At 39.9% G+C, this 25,584-nt stretch overlaps 5 protein-coding genes across 10 annotated transcripts; 3 read left to right on the top strand and 2 right to left on the bottom strand.

The window, feature by feature from the left end:
- Positions 1 to 62: 62 nt before the first annotated feature.
- On the top strand, positions 63 to 3,773 carry tdg.2 (thymine DNA glycosylase, tandem duplicate 2). Of its 4 annotated transcripts, XM_047033802.1 has the most exons (12): positions 63 to 168; positions 445 to 516; positions 958 to 1,053; positions 1,141 to 1,403; positions 1,493 to 1,692; positions 1,907 to 1,976; positions 2,084 to 2,219; positions 2,327 to 2,409; positions 2,498 to 2,592; positions 2,687 to 2,861; positions 3,043 to 3,168; positions 3,297 to 3,773. In XM_047033802.1, exons 4-12 carry the CDS (start codon positions 1,181 to 1,183, stop codon positions 3,440 to 3,442), a joined length of 1,254 nt encoding a protein of 417 aa, XP_046889758.1. In that variant the 5' UTR covers positions 63 to 168; positions 445 to 516; positions 958 to 1,053; positions 1,141 to 1,180; the 3' UTR covers positions 3,443 to 3,773. The 4 variants fall into 4 exon arrangements, with proteins under 4 accessions (XP_046889758.1, XP_046889756.1, XP_046889757.1 ...); XM_047033800.1 differs by lacking the exon at positions 958 to 1,053; XM_047033801.1 differs by lacking the exons at positions 445 to 516; positions 958 to 1,053.
- A 559-nt stretch (positions 3,774 to 4,332) lies between these two features.
- LOC124477109 (G/T mismatch-specific thymine DNA glycosylase-like) lies at positions 4,333 to 9,695 on the top strand. 2 transcript variants are annotated; one of them, XM_047034674.1, is made up of 11 exons: positions 4,333 to 4,451; positions 5,142 to 5,210; positions 5,849 to 6,015; positions 6,243 to 6,592; positions 6,696 to 6,765; positions 6,914 to 7,049; positions 7,162 to 7,244; positions 7,333 to 7,427; positions 7,551 to 7,722; positions 7,871 to 8,047; positions 8,395 to 9,695. In XM_047034674.1, exons 2-11 carry the CDS (start codon positions 5,155 to 5,157, stop codon positions 8,526 to 8,528), a joined length of 1,440 nt encoding a protein of 479 aa, XP_046890630.1. In that variant the 5' UTR covers positions 4,333 to 4,451; positions 5,142 to 5,154; the 3' UTR covers positions 8,529 to 9,695. The 2 variants fall into 2 exon arrangements, with proteins under 2 accessions (XP_046890630.1, XP_046890631.1); XM_047034675.1 differs by lacking the exon at positions 5,142 to 5,210.
- Positions 9,696 to 10,512: 817 nt separating this feature from the next.
- LOC124476400 (patatin-like phospholipase domain-containing protein 2) lies at positions 10,513 to 13,779 on the bottom strand. The gene is made up of 8 exons (XM_047033520.1): positions 13,593 to 13,779; positions 12,990 to 13,222; positions 12,733 to 12,798; positions 12,420 to 12,629; positions 12,112 to 12,172; positions 11,746 to 11,958; positions 11,455 to 11,593; positions 10,513 to 10,645 (listed from the first exon to the last, which is right to left on the bottom strand). The coding sequence occupies exons 1-8, from the start codon at positions 13,777 to 13,779 to the stop codon at positions 10,513 to 10,515; spliced, it is 1,242 nt and encodes a 413-aa protein (XP_046889476.1).
- A 247-nt stretch (positions 13,780 to 14,026) lies between these two features.
- Positions 14,027 to 17,938, top strand: si:dkey-10o6.2 (uncharacterized protein LOC100124608 homolog). The gene is made up of 7 exons (XM_047033919.1): positions 14,027 to 14,268; positions 14,388 to 14,512; positions 14,617 to 14,683; positions 14,773 to 14,929; positions 15,234 to 15,379; positions 15,648 to 15,758; positions 15,848 to 17,938. The coding sequence occupies exons 1-7, from the start codon at positions 14,125 to 14,127 to the stop codon at positions 16,025 to 16,027; spliced, it is 930 nt and encodes a 309-aa protein (XP_046889875.1). The 5' UTR covers positions 14,027 to 14,124; the 3' UTR covers positions 16,028 to 17,938.
- Positions 17,939 to 18,395: 457 nt separating this feature from the next.
- Positions 18,396 to 24,643, bottom strand: LOC124477325 (nucleobindin-2-like). 2 transcript variants are annotated; one of them, XM_047035072.1, is made up of 13 exons: positions 24,531 to 24,643; positions 23,593 to 23,730; positions 22,946 to 23,053; positions 22,717 to 22,849; positions 22,502 to 22,608; positions 21,456 to 21,641; positions 21,269 to 21,359; positions 21,092 to 21,150; positions 20,469 to 20,561; positions 20,002 to 20,091; positions 19,720 to 19,890; positions 19,481 to 19,541; positions 18,396 to 19,381 (listed from the first exon to the last, which is right to left on the bottom strand). In XM_047035072.1, exons 2-13 carry the CDS (start codon positions 23,728 to 23,730, stop codon positions 19,272 to 19,274), a joined length of 1,347 nt encoding a protein of 448 aa, XP_046891028.1. In that variant the 5' UTR covers positions 24,531 to 24,643; the 3' UTR covers positions 18,396 to 19,271. The 2 variants fall into 2 exon arrangements, with proteins under 2 accessions (XP_046891028.1, XP_046891029.1); XM_047035073.1 differs by having other exon boundaries at positions 22,502 to 22,605.
- Between the last annotated feature and the right edge of the window lie 941 nt (positions 24,644 to 25,584).

The following is a 25,584-nucleotide window of genomic DNA, read 5'->3' as shown; positions in this document are numbered from 1 at the left end:
GAACATGTTCACATTCCACCCCAGCAGGGGGAAATCATCCAAACATGTCGCTTCCTGAAGACAGTCGAGCCGAACGGCTGAACCTTTTAAATGGTCTTTGTTTTGGGTGCGTTGAACGCCCTCAATCGGCCTATTTGAAGAAAGAAGAATTCTGAAGATGTATGACAGGTATGTCTGAAACCAAATTGTATTTTACGAACACATAAAAATATACACCACTCAACTGCAAGCAAGCTAGAGCAGTAGACTGTAAAATAATTATGCTTGTCTGTATAAACCCTTCCCTCACCAGAGGTCTTTGTGGTCCTGCCTGCGATAACAATCAGTACTATTGCAAATCTAATACGCTTAATAGATTCAGCTGCCAGTATTCCTGGCCCTATTGATGCCTTTGAGAGTAAAGGCAATCATTGTAACAGCAGAATGAATGTTAATTTATTTAAGTAAATCCACGATAAAGATGGAAGAAAAGCAGTATACGTCATTGACGGTTCCTACGGATTATCTCCAACAGTGGTGAGTTCTCCCCGAATGCATTGGTGTTGGAGGTTTGGCATCAAAAGAAACTATTGATCAATGTCAGTGGACGTTTACGTCTTCATGCATGAATTTAAATGTATTTTTTTAACTGCCACCAAGAAACGAACAAACTATATTACTACTACTATAAACAGGCAAAGCATGCTTCCCCTGCAACAATGTTTAGTGAGCCTGTGTAATTGTCGTCCTGTTTTTTCATTTACCTTCATATGTGTAGGCTAATTGTATCATGTTTACATATTTTGTGTGTGCACAATTGATGATTGATTTAAAAAGCTGGTATCCTCTAATACATTTGTTCAGACACAAGATTAAATCACCACAATTACCTTCAATTAGTTGAATACGTTTTATAACATGTTAAATATTTGAAACAATGGTACCCTGAAGCTCATATAATCTTTTGGCCTTTTTTAGAAGGTGAAGAAAGTCCACTATCAACAACCATCAAGGCATTGGGATTTCATATCACATCATACTGTTTCAGTCCTTTTTGTACTGTCATCTCCTGCTGTACGTACACGCCATTATAACAACCAAAGGAAATGCGGTGTCAGTCTATTCTTTGTGTCTAATTCTGCATTTCTATTGGATACCCAGGTACCAGTCCACCCAGCAGCATCCCCAGGCTCAGCATGTGATGCAGTACCACAACACAGGCCATGTGGGTCAGTACATGGATGGTTCTAGAGAAGACCGGGTCATGACTGAGCTGTCAGTCCACCAGGAGCTGCCGGTGCACCAGGAGTTTTCCATTCACCAGGAGTTTCTCGGTCATCAAGACCTGGACTTCCATCATGACTTCACCGGACATCAAGAGCCTATTGTCCAACACCATCATCAGACTGCAGATCCATCACAAGGTAGTGTCTCTTCTGTCCTCTTTCTTAGTTTGGTCTTTGTTTTTGAAATCTAGTCTGGGCTCTACCCTTTTTTCCCACGTCTCTCATAGCTCCAACTCCAGGAAAGAGAAAGAGAGGGAGACCTCCTAAACAGAAGTTGGAAGAAGGCAAACAGCAGGAGGAGTATGACCAGAATGAGGCCATAAAGAAGGCTAAACGGGCTCTCAACCGCTTCAATGGCATGTCAGTGGCTGAGGTTATGGCTAAAACCCTGCCAGACATTATTGCCCACAATCTTGACATTTTGATAGTGAGTTGTTTACTGAAGATCAATCATGGAGTTGCCCCAATGTAATAGTTTAATATGACTACTTTTCATGTATTTTGTTCACAAAAGGGAAGATTCTGGGCTTGTGACAAACACTTAGAACATATAAATGTATGTAGACACCTTTATCCAAGGTTACATTCTAGGTGGATTTGAAACATTTATAGACTGTAATAACAACTTTTTTCGATCTCAGATTGGTATCAACCCAGGACTCTTGTCAGCATTTAAAGGACGCCATTACCCAAACCCAGGCAACCATTTCTGTGAGTTGGACACAATCTCCACTGTGGCATGTTAGGATGATCTGCTGTCAGTATTGTAAATGAAAGCATTGAGTGCTATGTTTTTTCTTTGTTTTTTTTATGCCCAGGGAAATGTCTGTTCCTTTCTGGTTTGACTGAAGAGCAGCTCAACCACATGCATGATCAGAGCCTACCTGACAAGTATGGCATTGGTTTCACCAATATGGTGGAAAGGACAACGCCAGGGAGCAAAGACTTATCAAGGTTCCTAGCCCACCAACACGGTTACTGCAAAAATGCCCAATTTGATGTCTCATCCACTACACAATATGTATATATTTTTTATTGTGTTGCAAAATTTGTTTCCACAGCAAAGAGTTCCGCGAAGGAGGTCGACAATTGGTGGAGAAGCTGAAAAAGTACAAACCCCTCATTGCAGCGTTTAATGGGAAATGTAAGGAAATGGTGTAGAAATTGCAGTATTCTTGTGTTTTGACAAACCCAACTATATTTATTTAATTGCTGTAATCTTTTTCTGGAAGGTATTTATGAAATTTTCTGCAAAGAGATATTTGGCGTAAAGGCCAAAAATCTTGTATTTGGCCTACAACCGTACAAAATCCCAGAAACAGAAACAGTAAGTTCCAGTCCCAGAACAGCAGCATTCAAATACTAAAGAAAATTGTAGGAGACCAGCGAAAAACAAAAAATTGGTGACCTCTTTTGTATAGGTGTGTTACCTGATGCCCTCATCGAGTCCACGCTGTGCCCAGTTCCCCCGCGCTCAGGACAAGGTGCACTTTTATGTCAAGCTGAAGGAGCTAAGAGACAAGATTAAGGGGGGGTCACCAACAGACCGGGAGGTGCAGGAGACTGACTATTCCTTTGACTTGCAACTTGCCAAAGGTAAAAGGATACAATGACTGAGTTAATAGGGTGGATTTGATTGGTGAACAATTGGTGTCTCTTGATTCTTGATTTTGTAATCTTATGTTCAAAGGCTATACCAGAAGTATTTCTTGTGATTTTCTGCTATTTAAAACGGATAAGATCTATAATTTAATTTTCTGTCTGTGCTGTTGTACAGATGATGCTAAGAGGCTGGCAATCAAGGAGGAAAATGTAGATCCAGAGTATGAGAACTGTGGTGGGGCACATGAAGACGCAAAGCAAAGCACCAGCTACTGTAATATTCCCCACACCAAAGACACAGGTGAGCAATAGTATTTTACCATGGAATTTGAAAAGGAACAGATGTAGTCGTATTTGACCTTCCTGAGTTTAGAGTACTTGTTCATGAAGCTTAAAAAAACATACCAATAACATTTCATTTATTTCCAGAAATGGCCAGAAAAGACCATGCCCCTGCAACAGGCGACCTGCCATATGACCAGTGGATGACACAGTCGTTCGCCGACCAAATACCGGACATCAGCTGTAACAGTAGCAATGTACCTCAACCTCAGATGGGAGCTGAAACCTTTTGAAGTGCAGAAGAGAAAAGGTTATTGGGGTCACCATTCTCGAAGGCATCACGATGCATGCATATGTTACACAACCAGAAAAAGGGAGAGAAAATACGGCCCACCATGACTGGACCACCGTTTTCAAATTCTCTCTGTAGAACACAGCCCATTTTTTCTTATTTTTTATAACTATTTATTGCATTTCATAAAGCATGTGTCCAGTGTCTTATTTTTATATTTTGAAAAGAATGGGATTTTGTTGGATCCCTCACTTGTACATGTGGAAGTGTAATTGTGCTCTGGAATTTTCAAGTTTATTATGACAGAGATATTAAATCAGTTGTAAAACTGACATAAAATTTGTGATTGTTTAATTTATTAATTACTCGTGTTCATCAAATTTCCCAGAATAATTATTTAATGGGACAGCAAGTTAGCTTACCATAACATATTATGGCATTAATCATTTTCTCAAACTGATTGCATGGATAAGGCACACACAACTATTTTACGGTCACAGAATACTTTATCTATTATGCAATTATCTATTATGCAATTATATTGAAGATTGCAGTTCCCTATGTTGAACCTTTATTAGTAGTAGGCCTACAACTGTTTAATATTTTTTTGTCAACATTAGCCAATGGGAAGAAACCTAGCGGAGTTTAAAAGTCTGTGGAACATACCACTTCTGAAATGGGAGTGTGCGTTGTGGCTTTATGCAATCTTTTCCAAAACATGCACACATATGCTTGTGGATTCAATAAGAATTATCATTTTACAAAAGAAATGTATATATGGGCCAGTGCAGCAATACATAAATACATTTCTTCCATAATAATGATGCATTTCCCATGCCGGGTCACCTGAACACTTAAATGGTATCTCCCTACGTTAAAGTTGACGTGCTTTGCTGTCAAGTCTTTGTTGTTTGAAGCATCTTCAGCAAGTATAATGCACCGAGCGCGAAAGTGATTCGCTTACATCATTTTTGGGACGAAAATATCACTCATTATCATATATTTTAGAGGTATGTATATATGTAGTCTGATATGGGATAAATACGTATGTATATGAAAGATATTCACTGTAACCTAGGTAAGATGGCTAGCTCTAGTCATTCATCCATGCTAACTGGCTAGCTAACGTTAGCGGAGTAGCTAGTCTAGCTAGTAGTAGGGTTAGGTAGCTAGCTACTAACTTGTCTCGTCGATCTGGAATGAGTCTTTATTAAAATATGGTCTGTTACACAGATATGTAAATGTCGTTCAAATTCATGCAATACGATTTCTTCACGTGAGACGTTATAGGTTTATGTATATATATATTTGTACACGTACAGGGCCGGGTGTCTAGCGTGCTACCTAGACGTGTCTAAAAATCATTTCACGAATCATGGTCGTTGTCTAGCATGCTAGCAAGAAGACTAAGGACTGGTCATTTAAATTAAAATAGTCGTAACGCGTTATCTTGCCATTAAAAAAAATCTGTGTCAAATTGAGACAAATATTAGTTAAATCTATACCAAACATTGGTGTGACCAACCTGTTCTTTCATGTTCCCCTATCATTTGTGATGCACCTTTATCAAATCAATATTTGAATATTTTGTTTGTGCACATGCATTCAGTTTCATACACTGCCAGAGTATTGTTATGCTACAAAACATGCCCAACGTCAATTCTGTGTCGTCAACATAAATATTGATCTATTTAATTAAGTATAACCGTTAAGATGGAGGAAAAGCTGTATGGATCTCTGCCTGTCCCTTCGGAATACCTTCAGCAGTGGTGAGTTACTCCCCCCGTAAGATATGGCCCAGGACACACATTTTGAACTAAGTTCCCGTATAGGGCCCCAGTGCTATGAATCTGAAAATGAAAGCATGTGTTTTTGTTTGTTTCACACCACTGTTTGACCTGCATTCCTCTATTGCACTAACTAGCGAAGTGCATCAGTGCAGTGTTGAACCATGGCAAATTATACTGTGTGAGAGTATTTTTTTATTTGAGACTTTGACATTAGGCAGAGGTTACCTTCAATGTAATCCCATGCAGTTGCCAGTCTTTACAATAATATAGATTTCAAGGTAAACAAAATATTGTAAGTCTGTAGCAGCTGTAAAAAAAAAAAAAAAAGTGAATGTTAAGGTGGTGCTAAATGAATGTTAATTAATGATGATCATTATTGGCTCAATGCAATACTGAGACATCTCTTGCAGTGTATTGAGTGGTTTGTTGTTTTTATGAGCTACAAACCAAGTGGCAACCCTTTGGTTCATTGTAACAAAGCGATTTGTTATTATGGACAATTGTGTTTAATTATTTCAAGCAGTAAATGTGACAAATTTGCTGGGATGCTGATCATACCTAGAGTTTGGTTTGGAGTCAATATTCTATTGTCTTTTTTCTTCTTCTTTTAAAACCAGGATTCAGTCTACTCAGCAGCTTCAAGCCCTGCAGGCACAGTATTCAAACCACCACCAGCTTCACAGTCCTCACTACTTTGAGGGACAGAGGGAGGAGATGGCCATGGCCCAGATGGGCTCTAATCAGGACCCCATGCTTCAGCAAGAGCCTGCCAACCTAGCCAAACGTACAATTCTACATTAATAACACTTTATTCTTTATTTAGACAATGAAAAAAAAGGGCTGGGAAATATACCTTTATAATACTCGGTGACTTCTTGTACTTGAAATTAAACAAACTAAGTTACCTGTGGAACAAAATGCTTGTCCATGCATTTACTTATGAGAAAAGAAGTCCCAAACCACTTGCTCAATGTGGTCAAAGTAATTTGAAGTTCTCTCCCACGTTTGCAGAACCAGCCAAAAAGAGAGGGAGGCAGGCACAGCCAAAGGAGCCTAAGCCTCCTAAGCAACCCAAACTTCCCAAGGAACCCAAGCCTCCAAAGGAACCCAAGCCTCCAAAGGAACCCAAGCCTCCAAAGAAACCTAAGGTAGTCAAGGACCCCAATGCTCCCAAGGCCAAACCAGGCCCCAAGCCCAAGAAAGGAAAGGAGGGGGCAGAGGGCGATGGGAAGCAGGAGAAGATAGATGAGACCTTCAAGAAGGTGAGGAGGAAAGTAGACCGCTTCAAGGGGATGAGCGAGGAAGAGGTTATGACAAAAACACTACCAGACCTCCTGGAATACAACCTTGACTATGTGATTGTAAGTTGGAATATACTATTGGTGTCATGACACTCTGTTACAACACAGTTTTGTTGACCAAATGCTAAGTGTCTACTGAAAGAAGCTTCATCTTGTCCTGCAGATTGGAATAAACCCAGGTCTAATGGCAGCCTATATTGGACGATGGTTCCCTGGCCCAGGAAACCATTTCTGTAAGTTTCATGTCAATTTATGGATTATTGTGTGAACAAATGTAGTAGCGTGTACTGAACTGTGCCCGTGCCAAACAGAAAGATTGCAGTTGGATACTAATTTGTGTGTGGCAAAAAAATTAAATAAATCCTGACCCTGTGTTTGCAGGGAAGTGTCTGTTCTTGTCTGGGTTCACAGATGAACTGCTCAACCACATGGCCGACACCTCACTACCTGAGAAGTACAAGATTGGCTTCACCAACATGGTGGCCAGGGCCACTCCTGGAAGCAAAGACCTCTCAACGTAATCAAGAGACCCTTTAGATGAGATTACATTTTGCTGCAAGTAAAAGAATAATGGCTATTGATGAAACCATATTCAATTTTGACAACCACTGTTCATCTGTCCCAAATAGCAAAGAATTGCGTGAGGGAGGAAAAATTCTTGTCGAGAAACTGAAGAAATACAAGCCTCTCATAGCTGTTTTCAATGGAAAATGTAAGGAACTGTTTACATGACATGGTAAGCTACTGCATTGCACAGTCATCACTGTCATGAATGCTAAATTGTTGTTTCTTGTTTTTAGGCATTTATGAAATGTTCTGCAGAGAGATGTTTGGTAAAAAGCCAAAGACACTTACATTTGGTCTGCAACCACACAAAATACCTGACTGTGAAGTGGTGAGAGTGCTGCACTTTTTTACATTCGGTGTGCTCAATGAACTGTAAATTTGGGATACCTAGGCGTACCTATTCAAATGTGTGGAATTTCCTTAAACTAAAACATTCCAATGCCACCCACAGGCGTTGTATCTGATGCCCTCGTCCAGTGCCCGCTGTGCCCAGTTTCCCCGTGCCCAGGACAAAGTCCACTTCTACATCAAGCTGAGAGAGCTCAGGGACCAGCTAAAGGGTGTGGCTAGAAACAATGAAATTGAGGAGTTGAAGTACACCTTTGATCTGGGTCTGGCCAAGGGTAAGTTATAAGTATAAACACCTATGCAAACTCACAATACACCCTGATTGCCGATGGATGTCGGTAGTACCAAAGAGCTAGAAATGAAATTAGCTATAAATGTTCTTAAAAACAATGATCTGCCTGACTTGTTTTTTCCACATTACAGAGGATGCCAAGAGGATGGCAATCAAGGAGGAGCAGTATGACCCGGGTTACGAAGGAGCCTTCGGGGGAACTTATGTGGAGGGTGGGCCTGAGGGGGCTCAGGGACAGAATCAGGACCAAGCCCCAACAGAGGGCCAGAGCAACGGTCACTGTACTTTCTCAGAAGCTCAAAACACAGGTTAGTGTGGACGAACCCTGGACCCTCTTCTGGGGAAACTAAAGAGGCAGTTTACTCATCATGGAAGCAGTCCCATAGAGTTTGAATTCAGAGAGAGATTTTGTGGATTTGAATGTTAAAGATGTATTTTTGGCTGGGATTTCTGCCTTTTATAATTGTATGATAGACATAGTGTGTTTGGAGAGGACAGGAAATGTGGGGAAAGAAAGAGAGGGGAGTAAAGGGCTTGGGCCAGATCCAAACCCAAGTCACCTTGAAGCCTCAGCCTACATGGTGCAGTAGTCCGGTGAGCCACCGGAGGGCCTGAACTTTCATGTCAAACAAACATCACTGTGCCTCTTTTTCAGATAAAGCAGAGAAGGCGACCACAGCCCAAACAAACCCCACCTCAGAGGGGCAGATCCCAGAAGGACAGTGGATGACTCAGTCCTTTGCAGATCAGATCCCAGACATTGAGGGCTCTAAGGAGCCACAGACTTGACCTGTGAACATATAAGCAAGAGGGAAAGGGCACTACAGGCCCTATCTGGACACCTGGAGCTCAACGCCCTGTTCTTCCTTCACAAGAAGCTGCACCTCAGTTTGAAGAAGACCATTTTCAAATTGCAGTTTTTTTTTTTTTATTAGTCAGTTAGTTTAATATACACTGCTAGAAGACATGGGCCTGTTTTTAGAGAATATGTTACATTTAAAAAAACATTTTTATATATTCCTTATAAGTGTGTTTGTAAGATTGCCCTCAAGGCAGCCTCTTAAATGTGAAATCAGGGACTTGACAATTATGACACCAAAATAGGTGACAATTGGTCACCTATTTAAAACATTTTTATTTTTCTTGTACTGTACTTCACTGTATAATGATTTATTATGTGTTAACGCACATATTGCATTTACTACTCTTCTGATGGTTGTTATAATGCCCTTATTTTTAACATATACAAGTTAGAAAGTCCTAAATGCACATGTTTGAACAATACAGTAAGACTGTATGAAATGTGTTATGGTTTAGCTTGTCTATTTTTATCAATTCTGTGCCTTTGACAGCAGGTACTGAGTGACGATCAGAAAGAACTACACACCACTTGATATAAAAGATTCAAGGATGTCCTCACAGGACACTTTCTTATTGCAATACTCAAACGGGTGCTTTTTTATTTTTACAATAGGCATCTCATGTTTAGAACTTTGTTAATGAAGATTTTGTTGCCCGTTGTTTTTTGGGTTGTTACTTTTGCAGTCTGAAAGTAGTTATGGCTCACTCAATGAGATGTACTGTAAAGACATTGTCTTGAGATCTGATGTTTATGCAGGAATCAAGGTCCACCAATTACTGTTGCTCAACTCTTTTGCATTAAAAAAAGAAAAATCTACATGTCATAAATAAGGAGCAGTTCTCTTATCATTGCACACCCACTTTCATGTTCACGCAGATACTACTTGTAAACCAGACTTATGAATGCAACTTAAAAAGTAATTTTTTTTGTCAGAATCATGTCTTGTATGTCAAATCATGTCTTGTCTTATTTGGAATGTTTAGGTAACAAAAACATCCAAGACAATGAGTACAAGTTTAGAGGCAGCTACATCTTTTGTACGCTTATGTTGAAACTTTTTTTGTGTGGGAGTTTTAATAAAATGTAATTATGTATTAGTAGGCCTATATTCTTTTCACTCAATCGGAAATACCACTAGGGAAATGTGATTTAGGTGTAATTTACACAATGCTTACTAAACTGCACTAGTGCAAGTACGTCTGTCAAGCAACTCAAAACGATATTACTAAATATCCTTTAGGCTATTAGAAATGTACTTATGTCAAGGAATCTTAAGGACGGTCCCGATCATTATTTTTGAGTATTTAATGCCAAACCCAGTGGTCTGGTGTTACAGGAATGACACTATATTGAAAAACAGTAAGGATAAATGCAATAAAGGATAACAAAATGTATCAAACACCCATGTAGTTACTTTTGACTTCATAAGTAAGCTATGAAGGGGTTGTCTGATGTCACAGAGAGGATTGCTTATCCCTAGAGGAACAGGAGCTTGACGACTGCTCAGCTGAGGCATTGCCACGCATCCAGCCAACAGCTCGACTAAGTCCTGAACCCCAACCCCCTCCTATTTTGGAAGGTGAAGCCCCTTTTTTTAGCATTGATTTGGCGGGTGGTGTGGAGGGTGGGGTCAGGGGTAGTTCCGGTTGGTTATCATAAGTGCTACAATATAAATTGTTGGTGTTGATCGTATCTGGAAGGGAAGACAGATCCTGCTCCTTTTCTTTCTGTGCACACACCTCCAGGCCTGAAGGCAGACTACAACAACGCCGCAGGGGACCTTCACTGGAACACACACACACACATTTTAATTAATAGAAAAAGTACTGGCCCTGAATGAGAGAACTATAGCATAACTGCATTGTACAGCGGTATACACACTCTTAAATACATTTAAATAAATACATGTATTTATGGACCCGACACTGAGACACACCTTTTTATCTTATCATCTGTGCTCTTCCAGGCCTGTTTGTAGATATCACCAGCCATATTGTAGAGCCAGCGCATATCACAGGATACATCTGGGATCAAGCTCACGAGTCTAAAGTGCATCCGAGGTTTAAACCATTAAATAACAAACTTATCAAAGAGTTATACTGGCACATAATAAAATTATTTCCCCACAAAACCTTGATCAACAGACTCTACTGATAATTATTAATTTAGCAGACGCTTTTATCCAAAGCGACTTCCAAGAGAGAGCTTTACAAAAAGTGCATAGATAAACGAGATAGCCACAAAAAACATTGCGGTAAGCCAAAACATGAGCATACATTGTGATAAGCAACCAAGTGCCAATGGGAAGAAACATAAGAGCAAGTAGTTAAACAAGTTACAAATTAAACACATAAACCTCAAAAGTGCAAGAGTGTACCTGTAGGAAAACAAGCAACAATAACAGTAGTAGTTAACTCAGTTACAACTAACCAACAAGCTACAACTAACCAACAAGTTCAACAAGTTCCTCAGTAAGTGTCATTGTGTTCCTGGAGGAAATAAACTAACATCGGATCCAACAAATCTTGTTGTACTTTGTTGTACTTTGTTGTACTGTTTTATCTAAAATAATTCCTAATCTCTCAACTATTTACAATCTGGAGAAATTAACATTTTACACTGAACTAAGAAATGTTAGGTTTGAGAAGTAAGCGATTCCACATTGGGTTTGATCATATTCAATGCCGGAAGCCTTAACATGTTCAAGTTCTAGTCTTTTATTGTCAGGTACACAGCCTAACACAGGGTCAGACTGGGCACTGAAATTCTTAGGACAAGACAACGCAAAGCAACCTGGCATAACATGACATATAAGTAATCATGTGGATGGATCACAGCTCTAGTGCCTCTTACTTCTGAGTCAGGTGGTAAGCCGCCTTCACAGGTAGTGTGTAAGGCATCAGCATGTAGGACGTCACTCGCCCCGGGAGACGTTCAGTACCCTGAGCAAGCTGACCATCTGTGTGTCTCTCCTTGCATGCCTCACACAACACTAAAACAGATGGAGCATTCAGGACACATGGCTGCATACACATAAAAATGACTACAAAGGAGAGAGATATTCTGAACATATTTTGTAACTAAATGTTTTGCAAACATGCACTATTAAGACCATTTCTTCTAATTCATATACGGATGTTATACCTTTCTTGATAAGGACGGGTAGGTTCTCAGTTTTCTGTGGGTCCAGCCACCAGTGCGGCTTGCATTGAGGCTTGGGTCTTTTGAGTAACAAGTTATTTGCGGACTCAGTCTCCTCAACTTTAGTTGAATCGTACTCCGTTTCACAACAAGAAGGTTTGGGAGAGTCTACTTCTGTCAACGAACTGGTGGAAGGGTTCCCAGTTCTGAGAAGGTCTAAAACATGAAATATACTGTTTGCTCAGTCCTAAAAACCCAAATGTAAAATCTATATTTTACAGTACACACACACATACAGTAAGGTCTGAAACCACAATGAAACAAATCCAAATTGAAACCCTAAACCTTAAGGTAAGAAGGGGAGCTCACTGTTCTCTTGTAGGAAGCGAATAGTGTCCATGTATCCATTATGGCAGATCTCTGCCATTATCTGTCAATTATAAGAAATGTATATTACATAACCATTTTTCTTTACTCAATTGTTGTATCTTTTAATTATGTACAAATGCAACCTTCTTTCCTCAAGATAAACTCATGTCTGATCCAGGACTGCAGGACTGGATAATTGATTTTTCTGTTAATACAGGGACTAAGGGGACTACAGGAGGTTGCTTTTTAGAGGACCTTTACTGTCATAGAGGTTGAAATAACAACCTTGAACCATCATAAAACCTCACCTCAGGTTCTGGTGGGAAGAAAGCACTGGTCACCCGGTACATGTTCTCAGTATTCACCTGGATGCTGACATTATTGAAGCGCACCTCGTGAAAGTTAATGGTGATGTCTCTTGGACAGATGCCACTTTTGCCTGAAAAAGGGGACACTGTGATGGTGTTGGGCATTTTGCAGTGGGGTAGGTTATTACTGATGGCACCGTCCACATAACTCTGAAATACAGGCAGATGGTGTTGAGTGTGAGGACACATTGAAGGAACCCTGAAGAAGAAAATAAAAGAATATCCATTTTGGCATGAGTATTTTTTTCCTTACCACTCCTCGGTAGGTAGGAGGTATAACACCACAGTAAAAGGGGATGAAGCAGCTACAAAGAAGGGCCTAGAAATAAAATGGGTATAATTGTTTGTTCATATCATACTATCTGTATTATGCATATACAGTATATGCATAATATACTTTTTTTTTTTACAAAAGCTAAAACGTTTTTACAGATGCTAAAACGTTTTTACAGATGCAAAGTATATGTGGCCCTTATTTGATCCCATACCCTTTGTCCATGGCCTCTGTACCTGGATGAGTTCCTCCTTAGTGTCAAACTCTGATGCCAGCACATTCTGCCCATCGGACACTCTAGTGAGGGACACACAGAGTTTGCCTGTGGCTCGGATGTGAGCGTCATCTGGGAGGTCTCGGACCATAGTGTCACGCACGATCTTCAGCAAGTTAAAGCTTGGGTGCAGAGGACCAAGTTTACGCTTTCTGGCCTCCTTGGCCATGTACATCAAACTCTCGCAGCACTGCTCTGCATGATAGGGAAATATTTCTGAATATGCACCATAATAAAGGTGACTTGATAAGTTATCTTTGATGCATAAAGGATATCTGCTCTATGGTTATGGAATGACAAATGTCCAAAGGATGGCAGGTGACCTCAAAAGCTGTCACAACTTTAAGTAATGTGTAGATTTTTAGATTCTGCTTTACAATTATTTATTAGAATACAAATTTGAATTACTTGGTACAAGAATGGCACTTTTCTCATTGTAAAATATATTCATAAATGTATTATTGATAAAATATGCTTTGACTGCATTTAAAGGGATGATAACCTCTGGCAACCAACTGATTAAATGAATTCTTGACACAAAATTTTATAATTCTAGCCTACTTACCAATGGGCATTCCGATGGTTAGAACTGCAGCCAGTAGAGCACCTGCCGAAGCTCCATAGATTTTAGAAGAGTCTTGAACGAGGTGGGAGACATGCTCGAGAAAACAAGCTGAAACTCCAACATAATAGATGCCCATAAACCCACAACCTGCAAAAGAAATACTCCATTCTCCTTCTAAATTAAGCATGTTCACATGTATTTCTATGGTAAAAGTTTGGGCATGGCCTGTCAAGTATCAAAAATGTATAAATCGCAGTACGTTGACATGATATCTTTAAGTTATTTAAACATATTTTGTCTCTTTACGTGAACAACACAACACTTCATCTCAGTTCTCAGATTGTAAGTGAAAGATTGATGGCTCAACTGTTTTATAACAAATGTATATTTCTATTGGCTCAACATGTCACATGATTCGACAACACTAGGAAGATACCAAAATGCCTTTTGAACTTTCACCACCACTGTCTTCGCCTGGTTTGCCACTGTCCACAAGGAGTTTACATTGTATTTGCCTTTTCGTTTTGACAACATGAATATACCAGTTATTGATTTTAGTGCACACACATTAGGGTGTAAAGATGCTTTGGATGAAAATTTGACCAAGGAATTTCGAACAGCATTCACTGAAGTGGGATTTGTCTATCTGAAAAACACTGGAATAACTCAGCAAGAGGTGGGTCACAGCTGCTCCTCTCGATGTGATTTGCATTATAGGAAGCCTACATTTCGAAAATACACGAGTAATCATTGCATCTTGAGGTATTCATGGGATCACTACATTTGTCTTCTAAGGTGGATGCGGTTATGGACATTTCTAAGAAATTCTTCCTTCAATCAGAAGAATTCAAACTTCCTTATAGCAGGAAAAGTTTTGTTGACAATCTTAACCATGGATGGGTGTCTTTCGAGACTGAACGGTAAAGTCCTTTATGGAAATTCCTGCGCTCTTTTAAATAAGCATTCCACAAGTTATGACAAATCACAAAGTTTGTATTTTTCTTTTTTTTTACGCTAACCAAAGGCTAAATCCACGACGACCAGGAGACCTAAAGGAAGCATTCAACACTGTATCTCTTCGGACTGATATAGTAACGATATCTTTCTCGATATCACTTAATTGATGTCAAGACACTGATCGATTCTCGTCCTCATGCAACTCTCCCTGCTTGTTGTTTAGAAATGGCCGTCGACTGAGCGTGTCACAGGGTTCAGGGAAATCCAGACATCGTTCTTCATGCGCTGCAAAGAGCTTTCTCTTGGTGTCCTCAGGGTCATGGCTCACAGTTTGGGCCTGGAGGCCGACGTGTTCGTCAGTGCACACAAAAACATAGGGAGTGAGTATGGCCACATAGGGGGGACCCAGAAAAGTCTGGATAGTTAAGCAGATAACAGGGTCTTTTTGAATAATAATTTAATTCATAGGGCCACAGTAAAGGTGTTTCCCCTTAAACCTGTTTGGAACTAAACCTCTCATGACAAAACATTTAGAAAAATGACTATTTTGATGCTCAGGCAATGACTCCTGGGTAGGCATGGGCAGACAGGCAGTGTCCATTGGACATAACAAGTGTATGGAGCAGACAAAAATAATTGTAATTCTTTGATTACTAAATAGTAGTTATGGCGCCCCCCCCATAGGTGATGAGAATGGTAGTACCCTGCGGTCCCTGTACTACCCCCCTGTGAGGAGTGAGAGTGTGAAGGAGGGACAGCTGCGCTGTGGAGAACACTCGGACTATGGCAGCATCACACTGGTCTTCCAAAGCCATGAGGGAGGCCTGCAGGTAACAAATTAAAGGAACTATTTTGAAAACTCTCTTCCTTTTGATATTTACTGAACAGCTGTTAACAAGAAGTGAGATATTTGGTTCCAAACCCCTTTGCCAGTGACTGGCCTTTAGCCACATTTACTGAGGTACATATGGCGGTTGGTCATCTGAACTTGGCTGATCACATGAATTGCAGATCAAAGTCATACAACTAGGCAAACAATGACCATAGACTCCATCATACCTTCCAGTCTTGTATTTTGACATTACTTTCTTCCCTCAGGTTCTAAGTAGGTCTGGAGAGTACATCTCTGCTCCCAGTATACCCAGCACAGTCCTAATCAATATTGCTGACCTGATGCAGAGATGGACCAGTGATACGTTCATCTCAGCAGTGAGTACTCTAACCCTTGTTATCATAGCTAATTAACACATTGTTGACATTATCAAAAGTTTGTCTTTTATTTCATCTTTGACCTCCAGGTCCACAGGGTTTTGCTTCCTCCTACTGGAGACTCCAGTACGCGCCAGTCTCTGGCTTTCTTCGTGCAGCCGGATAATGAGGTTCTTGTGACTTGTTGCGATGGCTCAAATAAGTATCCGCCTGTCAAGGCTGGAACCTACCTCACTGAACGCTTAAATGACTCCTATTTAAAAAATTGAACGTTACCAGTGCTCAGTTTTAAGCAAGTTTGTAAATATATTTACAATGACATCATATAATTATGTTATGTATTTGACACCGAATCATAGTAATTTAACCAGTCTTCCTAAGCTTTTGTTACATGCTGAAAAACTTAAGTTTCAAATTTACTGAATGTGGTTGTTTAAATATATTCTCTCTTTATATTCTGTATTAATGTTGACCAGATTTGTGCATTTTAACTTAATGCCAAAAGCTCAATGTGAGTTCCTCACATTTAAAGAACTACAAATACAAATGTAAACTGAATTGGATTAATATTCAGTACAGAGATATTGATTTGAGGCAAGCAACTTTCAAATGGATTAACAGAATATTAACTGGTAACTGGGCCTTTCATAGTCTTTTGAACAGTGGTAGCTGGTGCTTTTATTTCCAGGGGGGGCTATATTGTGCTCCGAGAGCCTAGCCTTGCTAGGGGGGTCCGTGGTCATGCCCCCCGGAAAAAAAATGCTATCTCAACACCAGAAAGCAGTATTTTGGTGCATTCCAAAATGTATTTACTAATTTGTAAATTGAAGTGCTGAAAACGAACAAGTGTATTGTCTTCCCCTGTCATTCGACTGTCGCTGAATTAATAGACCAATTTTTTGTTTGTAAACATTCGGGATGCGCGCGCAATGTCGCTGCAGAAAACTGGGAAAGGATAGCATTTAAAACGACAAAAGGACCACACGGATCATACAAATAGTTAGATTTAAAAAAGTCGAGGATGACAGCTTTAATGCGATTCCCCATTGATCTGTCCTATCAACATTTTGATTTGGGTCACGAAAGTCTTGAAATTTGAGTGAGAATGTTGCCTGGTAGCCTACAGATCGCATGTCTTCACGTCATTTCACAGTTCATAATTTTACAGTTTTCAGTAAATTCTACATCTAAAAAGTCGAGCAGGGCAGCCTTCAAGAGATATTGAAATTCTGCTTTTAGCCAGCTGGTCCGATTATTTTTGTGATTTGTTTAAACTGGCAATCTGAGTGAGACTGCGTCCCCGTTACACTGTTTTTGAGTTTGCCTCATTCAGACTAGTCGCTCACTGGCAGTGTACACAATGTTGTACTTCACTCCATTCTACAACAGAAACGTCAGGCAGGACTGCATCTCGTAGATACGAGCCGGCTGAAGATAACAAGCATCTCGGATTTCTTTAACCAAGCCTGTTTCATCATTTGCCTGAGAAGCGACCTCCGTTAGCCAGGCTAGTTTTGCCCGATCACTTGGTCAGGCTATTTAAAGGTATCGGGGTCAAGTGACTTTTGTGCATTGACAAGTGAAACAGTTGTCAAAACAGTTGAAAAGTTCGTCTTTTGCAACCGACATGCGCAGTTGAGCCAGGTGACAGTCGTGTGACGTAGGATGAAAATTGGTCAAGCCGATCAGGTCCAAGCTCCTTCACTTTGAGCTTTTCTTGAAAATTTCTTTTTTCAAAGGGCGTATTTTTAAGCGCCTTGACTGAATTGCAAGTTTCCATCATGACGTTAGCTAGCTAGCTAGCTTTATACCATTAGGTGAAATCAGAGACATTCTTATTCGTACCTCCGTTTAGGCTCCGCGTCATATTTAGGGACCGGGGTAAAAGAGTAGACTCCGAATGTTTCTTCAATATCTTTGTCAAAATTGACCATACAAACTTCAAACTTGTTGCTCATTCTTCTACTACTGACTGACCAATTTGTCCAAGCTTTGGTTTGGTGATAATGTTGATTATTGATTAACCCTTGGGACTACCTCCTTGTTATGATCAGTGGCCTATGCTCTTTTGTAAAGCTTTCTCTTGGAGGTCGCTTTGGATAAAAGCGTCTGCTAAATGCATAAATGTAATGTAACCCATAGCCAATAAATCAATAAAAACACACATTTTCCAGTAGCCTATTTCATCAATTTCTATGTCAAAAAATACCACAGAAACTTCAAACTAGTTTCACATACTTCTACTACTATCTGAACAAGTTGTCCAAGCTTTGGTTTTGGTGATAAAGACGATTATTGATTAACCAGGGCCAGCAATACATCCATAAAAACACTAAGTAATTCCTCAATATCTTTGTCAAAAATGACCAGAGAAACTTCAGACCTGTTTCACATTTTTCTAATACTATCTGACCAAGTTGTCCAACCTTTGGTTTGGTGATAAAGTTGATTATTGGTTAACCTATAGCCAATAAATCAACAACACAAATTTTCAAGTACTTCCTCAATATCTTTGTCAGATTCTGCACTCCACCGTTAGTGCCTTCATATGGATCTAGAGTGGAACTGCAACCAGTTCAGAACCCAGAAGTTTCCAGAGAGTGGGAGTTTGTCAATGTGGAAGTTATGAAAGTCCAAGTGAATTTAGTCCTTTACTTTTACAATCAAACATACATAGTATATTGACAATCACAATGAACAAAGGATATTACAATAGATACAAAAAAAAAAAGAACATTCAAGCACTTCTGTAACCAATCTTCATTGCCCATGTCAATCATCACAGGAAGGCAATGTGTACTGTTATTAATATTGAACAATTCATCAATGTGAAATATACAGTCAACTTGACTGCAGTATCTCCCAAGAAAAAGAGTGGCAGAATGTGTGGTGAGTGAATACTCATCTTTGTGATGAATAGACAAAAACTCACAACGAAACAGAATATTGTGCCTCAACTTAAACAAGGCATAACCAACTAAACACAACAGTGCCTGTTTAATATAGCTTTGACCCAATCTAGGTACCCATATTATCTAGCAGCATAGATATAATTCCTGGACCTGTCCCCACACTCCCAAACCTAAAATCAAAATTTCAAAAATAAATACACTTACAAGTTACTTAAGTAACAACGGTATATATAAACACCAAATTACTAATTTCTTCACCATTTCCCCAGTGCAGTCTCCATTAAGGAAAGCACACTGGTTGTGACAAAAAAATAAAAATAATAAAAGTCCACAGATTTGTCTGTTTCATTGATTCTTTCAAATCATGTTGGGTTGGTTAAGCAGCTACTCCAGCCTGCTATGGTATGTTATGATTTAGGAGTGGGTTGAAAAGTTCAGTTTGCATTGGCTGCTTAAAAAAAGCTTTAGGTGCATGTTTTCCAACCTAGAAACAATAAAACTAAATGAAAAATGCCCAACTCATTGCGAGATCCACTCGTACAGATGCAAGCACATGGACACACAAACACACTCATACAAACAAACATGTGTAAGAGGCCTGCTAAGAATGTGCTTGTAAGTCTTGTTGGTGACCAGGGGGTAGAGGTTGGCTGTCTCCTGGTAATACTGGCATCCCGTTCCCTCCAGGGGGCGCTACTACGGCTGCTCCACCTTTACAAATGGGTCACAGTAGGTGACATTGTTCAAAATTACACTCCTTGTTAAAACAGTTATGATTGAGTTAATGGTAGAGGGTAACTTTCCACCTACCATGGACTTCAACTGGAGCATCTGCATTTTGAGATTTTATTCTTTCCATGTGTTCTACTGCCTAAAAATAAATAAAAAAGAGATAAGCAAGGAAAGGTATACTTGACCCATGCAACACTTTTGGAATGGATCCCCAAATATAAAATGGAAGTTTGCAGTCTAAAGCAGTAACACTAATAGCAGCAAGACAACAAAACCGTGCATCGTGTACTACTGACTACATGGTGGATATACCATACCTGCTGCAGCTCTATCTTTTGGGCGTTGAGCTGCACTTGCTGTTTCTCTAGCTCCTCCTTCTGTTTCTGCAAGTTGGCATTCTTCTCATTGAGATCACTCTCCTCACGGGCCAGGTGCGCCTCAAACTCCCGCATTTCCTCTTCCGTGTATGTGGGGTTCTGATCTAAAGTCTGACAGCGGAAAGGAGAGAGAAGAAGGCAGAAGAAGTTTTAACGAGCCTCCTTGAAATTCAGGTTGATGGATGGATAAAGGAAGTGGAGAAGTTGTGACCCATCTTCTACCTCCCAGCTGTCTGGCTCCAAGAACTCCTTCTTATTGGTGGCCACCATGAACTCATTCATGGAGACCAGTCTGTCTTTGTTGGTATCCACCTGATGTCAGAAAAGTACGGCACTTAAATTAACATAGGGAGTCAGGTGGCTTAGCGGTTAGGGAATCAGGCTGGTAATCTGAAGGTTGCCAGTTCGATTCCCGGCCGTGCAAAATGATATGTCATTGGGCAAGGCACTTCGTCCCACTTGCCTCGGGGCAATGTCCCTGTACTTACTGTAAGTCGCTCTGGATAAGAGCGTCTGCTAAATGACTAAATGTAAATGTAAACATAGACCATAACGCTTCTAGAATGATACAATATTTATAATGGTCCCCTTCTACACACTGAACCAAACACACATTGTCCGTGACTACATTTCACCCCGAACAGAGTACACCACCATAAAATAATTGATGGTTGGATTTGCCAGCTCACCTCATTCATGACATGTTCTCTCATGCGCAGTCTCTCCTCTTCCATCTCAATCATGTCATCCTCCTCTTGATTGGGGTTGTAGATCTTTTCTAGCTGCAAACACAAGCTTCAGCAAAAGGGTCTATGGACCCCAGTGGATCATAGAACAGAGCCTTTAAACTGTACACTCTGAGATACAAGCATGAATCTCAGCAACTCAATACTAGATATTTAGTCATTTTAGGATTGGAAGCAACTTAAATATGCCTGTGATAGGTGGTGATGTTTGTTTCCGGTTCAAGTCGAGGTATTTTGTAGTTGAGTATCATTTTTTCCATCCTATTCAGGCTAAATGATGTGGATAATGTTTTCCTAGCATTCATTTAATAAATGAATGTAATAATTTAGCAAATCCTTAGATCCTAATATACGTATAAGGGCATTTGAACCTGTGATCTTTTGATCTGCAGTCCAACGCACTACCATTGAGCTATACCCATCCCCACTTTTATACCATATATGTATATGAAAATATCCAGACCACCTCTTATCTCAAATTCTATATATTACACACACACACACATTAAAGTGCATCATCTATACATATCCTCAGTACTATACAAACATGGGGGCAGGATACATACCTCTTTATTGAACAAGGCTTCAAGCTCCTGTTCATCAAAGAAGCCATCTCCATTAGTGTCTGCAAAATCAATAGTGTATACTGTAGATCTTCCCAATGTATATTTTATATTTGTTTAAAGAACATATGATTTGTTCCATGCATTGCTATCAAGCTGAATATTATCTTACAACTTTACCATGTAATTTGAAGAAGGTCTTGGGGTCGAAGTCATCTGGATCCAAACCGTCAGCCTCTTGCCAAACCTCTTTCAGCTGATCCTGACTCCCCTGTGCACACACAAACAAACATTCGTAAGATCTTTCACATCAGATTTCAGATCAGGGTCTTCTCCCTTCAGGATGAGTCCAGTCTCAGCCTCTTACAGGATGGTTGACTTTAGGATGGTCTGCGTGTTTCTTCTTCATCTCCTCGTAATGCTCCTCCTCCCTCTTGCGCTGCTCATCATCAAGGGACTTCAGACGTTCTCTACGCTCGTGCTCCTTCGTCATTTCATACCTCTTGAACTCCTCGTGGCGTTCCTTGTCAAAGTTCTCAAGGTCATTGGTAGCCTTCGAAAAAGAGAGAAAAAAAATCAAAATGGCAAATGTTGTAAATTAATTATGTTCAATGGCTGAAATCAATTATTAAGGATTATAATCCTTATCCAGACTGGTATGTAAACATCCTTAGATGTCAGATCAGAACATGTGTAATTTGTGAATTTACCACTGATTGTGAATTGAGTGAACTATTTGACTAGATAATATGCCTCTGTGAATTGGTTACAATTAGGTCTTGGGCAATACTCCAAACAAAGCAGTTCAGCTCCGAATTGTGACATGCAATTATTTAGGTCATATGAAAACGTGGTGCAGAGTATATTAAATCATTATTTTTATTCCACTTCTTGTGTGCGTCTTTCATGCACAACCTCCTGATTAGAAGCCTAAAAGCAGCTTGATTTGCATGAAGAAAACTTTACATAGAATTGAGCAATCCCTGGTTAGTTTACAGGCTACAGGCACTCCCTACACTGTCAAAGCTGATTTGGAATGCTGGCAAGCCAGCTCTTTCCAACAAAGAACAAATAGCTCAATGCTTCCATGTAATTACATCTCAAATGAAAGCTCTGGGTTTGTCAATACTCACACACACAGGGCATTGATTTAAATAGAGCTGCGGAACAAATACGCCTCCCAATATACAGCAAATGTCAACAGTTCATCATGCTACTTGTATAGGAGGAAATCATTGTAACCAGCCTGTTCACTTATTAATTGCCATTTGCCAGATTAATGCAACATTCCAGTAGGCTGACACGTTTGGGATTCTTGTCAACTGGAAACATACAACTTTCAAGAGTTGAATATAGGACCAAAACATAGTCTTTTGGATATGTACAGCACATAATATTGACGGTCATCCTTACCGATTTAATCAGACGATCCAGGTCCTCCACCTCAAAGGTATGAGGATTCATGTGGTTGAGGTACTCAAACTGCTTGAGCAGGGATTGGTGGTCAATATTTATGTCTGCTGGGATCAATTTGAAATGTAATTATAAAAACAGGTAGGATGCACATTAAAATGTTGCACTGTAAAGAAGTGACACAAATGGGTAAGACGGATGTTTGGACTGTGTACCATTCCTTCCCTCGGCGTCCTGTTTGGCTTTGATCAGCATTCGGAGTCTGTTCACCTCCTGCCTCTTCAGTTCATCCAGCTTGGTCCTCACATGATGGCTGACAAAGTCCAACTCTTTGGCAAGCTTGCCTAGCTGTGGGAAACACACAAACATATTGATAAAAGGTGTTCCTGTGGCTAGTAATAATCATAACACGAAGGGTATTGACCTGTGAGTTTGCTGGCCTACCTTTATGTCCTCCATATCTGTGTTGTGGAGCTTCTCTCTGAAATGCTGGTCCTTCTCTAGAAAGTCGATGACTTCCCTGAGGTAGCGGTCATAGTGCAGGCCTGTGTCCTGAAACACAGCCAAGTAAAAGCACAAGTCAACATTACAGTGCTTACAACAAAATAACTCCTACCAAGTCTTCTCTGCCATGACAGTTAAGGTTAGGTAGTCATGCCATGATAGCAGAAGAACTGTAGTGTCCTCCCATCCAGCTGCATACCTTAGCCCAATTACCAGCCTCATACTACCCGAGTGATGTCTGCTCCTAGTGCCCAAAAACAATAAAAACGAACAAATACAATAAACAAAATAACTAATGATGATAATCCTAATAAAATGGTGAAATGGCTTTTACAACAACTATAACTGCATGCATGCACTGCAAGTGAATGTCTTAAAAGTTGTATTTCCTATGGATATGTTGTGTGTGTCTATGGGCCTGGCTCTTTCTGAAATTACCCATCTCTCCTCCTCTTTTTCTGCTCTCACCCAAAATCTAAATACACAAACAAATCTGAAATATGCCCAATTCACAGACAGAAATGAGCCATGCCACATTATATTGTAACGGTAAATAGCCAAACATCTTGCTGTCCTCCCCCACTCACCGCACTCTGTGGGGCCTCCAGTTTCTCCTCTGGGGGGTTGACTTTGGTTTTGTCAACTGCGATGGGCACAGCTTGGACAGACAGCCACAGGCTCAGGATAAGTAGGGCCCTGTGGCAGAAGACCTTACCCCACCACATCTTTGTACACAGAAATAAGGATGACGTTCAATGGCTAAATACACAGTGTTGTCATGGGAGGGAAGGCATGTCAAAGGGGCTGATAAGTATCCTATTGTTCACTGATACATGCTAAATGGTTACAATAAATGTTCAAAACAAATGGACCAACTCTTGACCATAATTTTACCATAGTAGATCTTGTCATGAGGCATTATTCTGGCACAGCCCATTTCTTTACAGAAGGCCATTAACAGACGGTTGGGTCTACAATTTTCCTCTCAGTCATTAGACCAGGCTTTTCTCTTCAGGGTATTGGCAAAGTTTGAGCTAGTCTGGTGCACACCCTTTCCTATTGACCAATAGACTGTTGACAAGTTAATCTTAATCTCTAAACTAAGAGACCCCCCATTAACGAGAAGGAAACAACAGCTGATAACCACACGTGTTGGGCAGATAAACCTTAAGGATTTGTCTTCAAGAGAACTCAACCAGTCATTAATGGCATGACAACGTGCACCTGTTTTACATCTGTAAATAATCGCAAAGTGTCCATGTTTCCTTGCACAAAAACCATACAATAGACTTCAAGTCTTTCTTTCATCTCGATACTCCTTCCTGTTTGGTACCTAAAGATACTTGATAGATAGCTGCGTATCGTCAAGCGTATCGTCAAGCGTTCGCCCCGATGCGATAGTCGTGGCAATAACAACAATTGCTTGAAGTTCAAATATTGTGTACAAATTGGAATCAGAAGTACTTTCTTCTCAAGAAACGCAGGAAACCATGTTAGTGTTATACCATTAGTTAACGCTACTTACCGTTAGTTCTTCAGTCAACGCTGCAAACGCAACTCGATTCACCACCGTTCATAAGACTAATTCCAGTTTACAGCTGCTGTCATGTCTTTCTCTCTTTCGACTGGTGCTCAACCTAAAGAAGCTGTTTACCATGGCAACGTCCCGCCTTTACATGTTCTGATTGGATAAAAATGTCAAGACTCGCATATAAATAGTCGCGTTGGCAGCCTACAGGGCAGGTGATTTGTCAATCAAATGTTCCCTTTAAAGTTCTTAGTGAAGTAAAGGTGCTTTGAGAGATACTGTACGTGGCGTTTCATCATGACAAGGTTCATCATGTGCAAGGTCTGGTGGATCTGATGGATACATCTAAAATGTATTTCACTTGAATTATTGTAACTACAATAATTGTGTTTCCCATGACCATATAATAAACAGTAACTGTTTTACAATCAGTTTGAAACAAGCAAATTTGACACTATGTGTACATAGCAGGGCGATGCATTCTATAACCTTGGTCCAAAATCAAGCGCATATAACTTTGTAAAAAAATAAATAGTAGGCAGTCTCTTTATGCCATCTTCCAGTGATTTCAGTTGATTTTGTGTAAACATGACGATGTGATTACATAAGCATTGTATTACCATAATCAAGCAGTCATTTCTTTTACGATTTTCTTTCTAGACTTAAAATGTGAGTAAATGAAAACTTTAGTTTCGACAGAAGAAATACTGTTTCTGTCTCTTTGTAAATGTATCTATATTAGTTTTGTTGACAATTTTATTATCATCACAGATTCCTAAACATTCATAAATATATAGGCTAAAGCGTGTAGACAGGTACATTTTCCGTTTTTACGGCTCCAAAGGGGCAGATTTACGGTTGTAACGATGTGCTCTCTGAATAAAAGCATGTAATTGAATTGACAGCATACAAATTCGTACATTTGCAATTTTGCAAAGCAATGATAAAACAATTTAGATATACATAATGAGCAAAAGTAGAGTGACCAAAATAGAGCAACACCCTTTCTCGCAGAATTGCAAAATTAATTGTACACCATCAACAGCTACAC

The sequence above is a fragment of the Hypomesus transpacificus genome, chromosome 14 (assembly GCF_021917145.1).
Source record: "Hypomesus transpacificus isolate Combined female chromosome 14, fHypTra1, whole genome shotgun sequence".
NCBI lineage: Eukaryota > Metazoa > Chordata > Actinopteri > Osmeriformes > Osmeridae > Hypomesus > Hypomesus transpacificus.
The sequence above is the reverse complement of the archived record's forward strand: the minus strand, read 5'-3'. Positions and strand labels throughout refer to the sequence as shown.

What these genes read in the sequence shown, in the direction of transcription:
- tdg.2 (XM_047033799.1), top strand. Translation starts at nt 428, where the DNA reads ATGTTAATTTATTTAAGTAAATCCACGATAAAGATGGAAGAAAAGCAG. An exon ending in GACTGCAGATCCATCACAAG is followed by an intron (nt 1,404 to 1,492) that starts GTAGTGTCTCTT and finishes CGTCTCTCATAG; the next exon opens with CTCCAACTCCAGGAAAGAGA. An exon ending in TCCCCACACCAAAGACACAG is followed by an intron (nt 3,169 to 3,296) that starts GTGAGCAATAGT and finishes ATTTATTTCCAG; the next exon opens with AAATGGCCAGAAAAGACCAT.
- LOC124477109 (XM_047034674.1), top strand. Translation starts at nt 5,155, where the DNA reads ATGGAGGAAAAGCTGTATGGATCTCTGCCTGTCCCTTCGGAATACCTT. An exon ending in TGGCCCAGGAAACCATTTCT is followed by an intron (nt 6,766 to 6,913) that starts GTAAGTTTCATG and finishes CTGTGTTTGCAG; the next exon opens with GGAAGTGTCTGTTCTTGTCT. An exon ending in GGAAGCAAAGACCTCTCAAC is followed by an intron (nt 7,050 to 7,161) that starts GTAATCAAGAGA and finishes TGTCCCAAATAG; the next exon opens with CAAAGAATTGCGTGAGGGAG.
- LOC124476400 (XM_047033520.1), bottom strand. Translation starts at nt 13,779, where the DNA reads ATGCTTAATTTAGAAGGAGAATGGAGTATTTCTTTTGCAGGTTGTGGG. An exon ending in AACCATCGGAATGCCCATTG is followed by an intron (nt 13,223 to 13,592) that starts GTAAGTAGGCTA and finishes CCTATCATGCAG; the next exon opens with AGCAGTGCTGCGAGAGTTTG. An exon ending in TCGCTTCCTACAAGAGAACA is followed by an intron (nt 11,959 to 12,111) that starts GTGAGCTCCCCT and finishes TTCATGTTTTAG; the next exon opens with ACCTTCTCAGAACTGGGAAC.
- si:dkey-10o6.2 (XM_047033919.1), top strand. Translation starts at nt 14,125, where the DNA reads ATGAATATACCAGTTATTGATTTTAGTGCACACACATTAGGGTGTAAA. An exon ending in TATCTCTTCGGACTGATATA is followed by an intron (nt 14,684 to 14,772) that starts GTAACGATATCT and finishes CTTGTTGTTTAG; the next exon opens with AAATGGCCGTCGACTGAGCG. An exon ending in GCCATGAGGGAGGCCTGCAG is followed by an intron (nt 15,380 to 15,647) that starts GTAACAAATTAA and finishes TTCTTCCCTCAG; the next exon opens with GTTCTAAGTAGGTCTGGAGA.
- LOC124477325 (XM_047035072.1), bottom strand. Translation starts at nt 23,730, where the DNA reads ATGTGGTGGGGTAAGGTCTTCTGCCACAGGGCCCTACTTATCCTGAGC. An exon ending in TGGAGGCCCCACAGAGTGCG is followed by an intron (nt 23,054 to 23,592) that starts GTGAGTGGGGGA and finishes GCTGTGTTTCAG; the next exon opens with GACACAGGCCTGCACTATGA. An exon ending in GGACGCCGAGGGAAGGAATG is followed by an intron (nt 22,609 to 22,716) that starts GTACACAGTCCA and finishes AATTGATCCCAG; the next exon opens with CAGACATAAATATTGACCAC.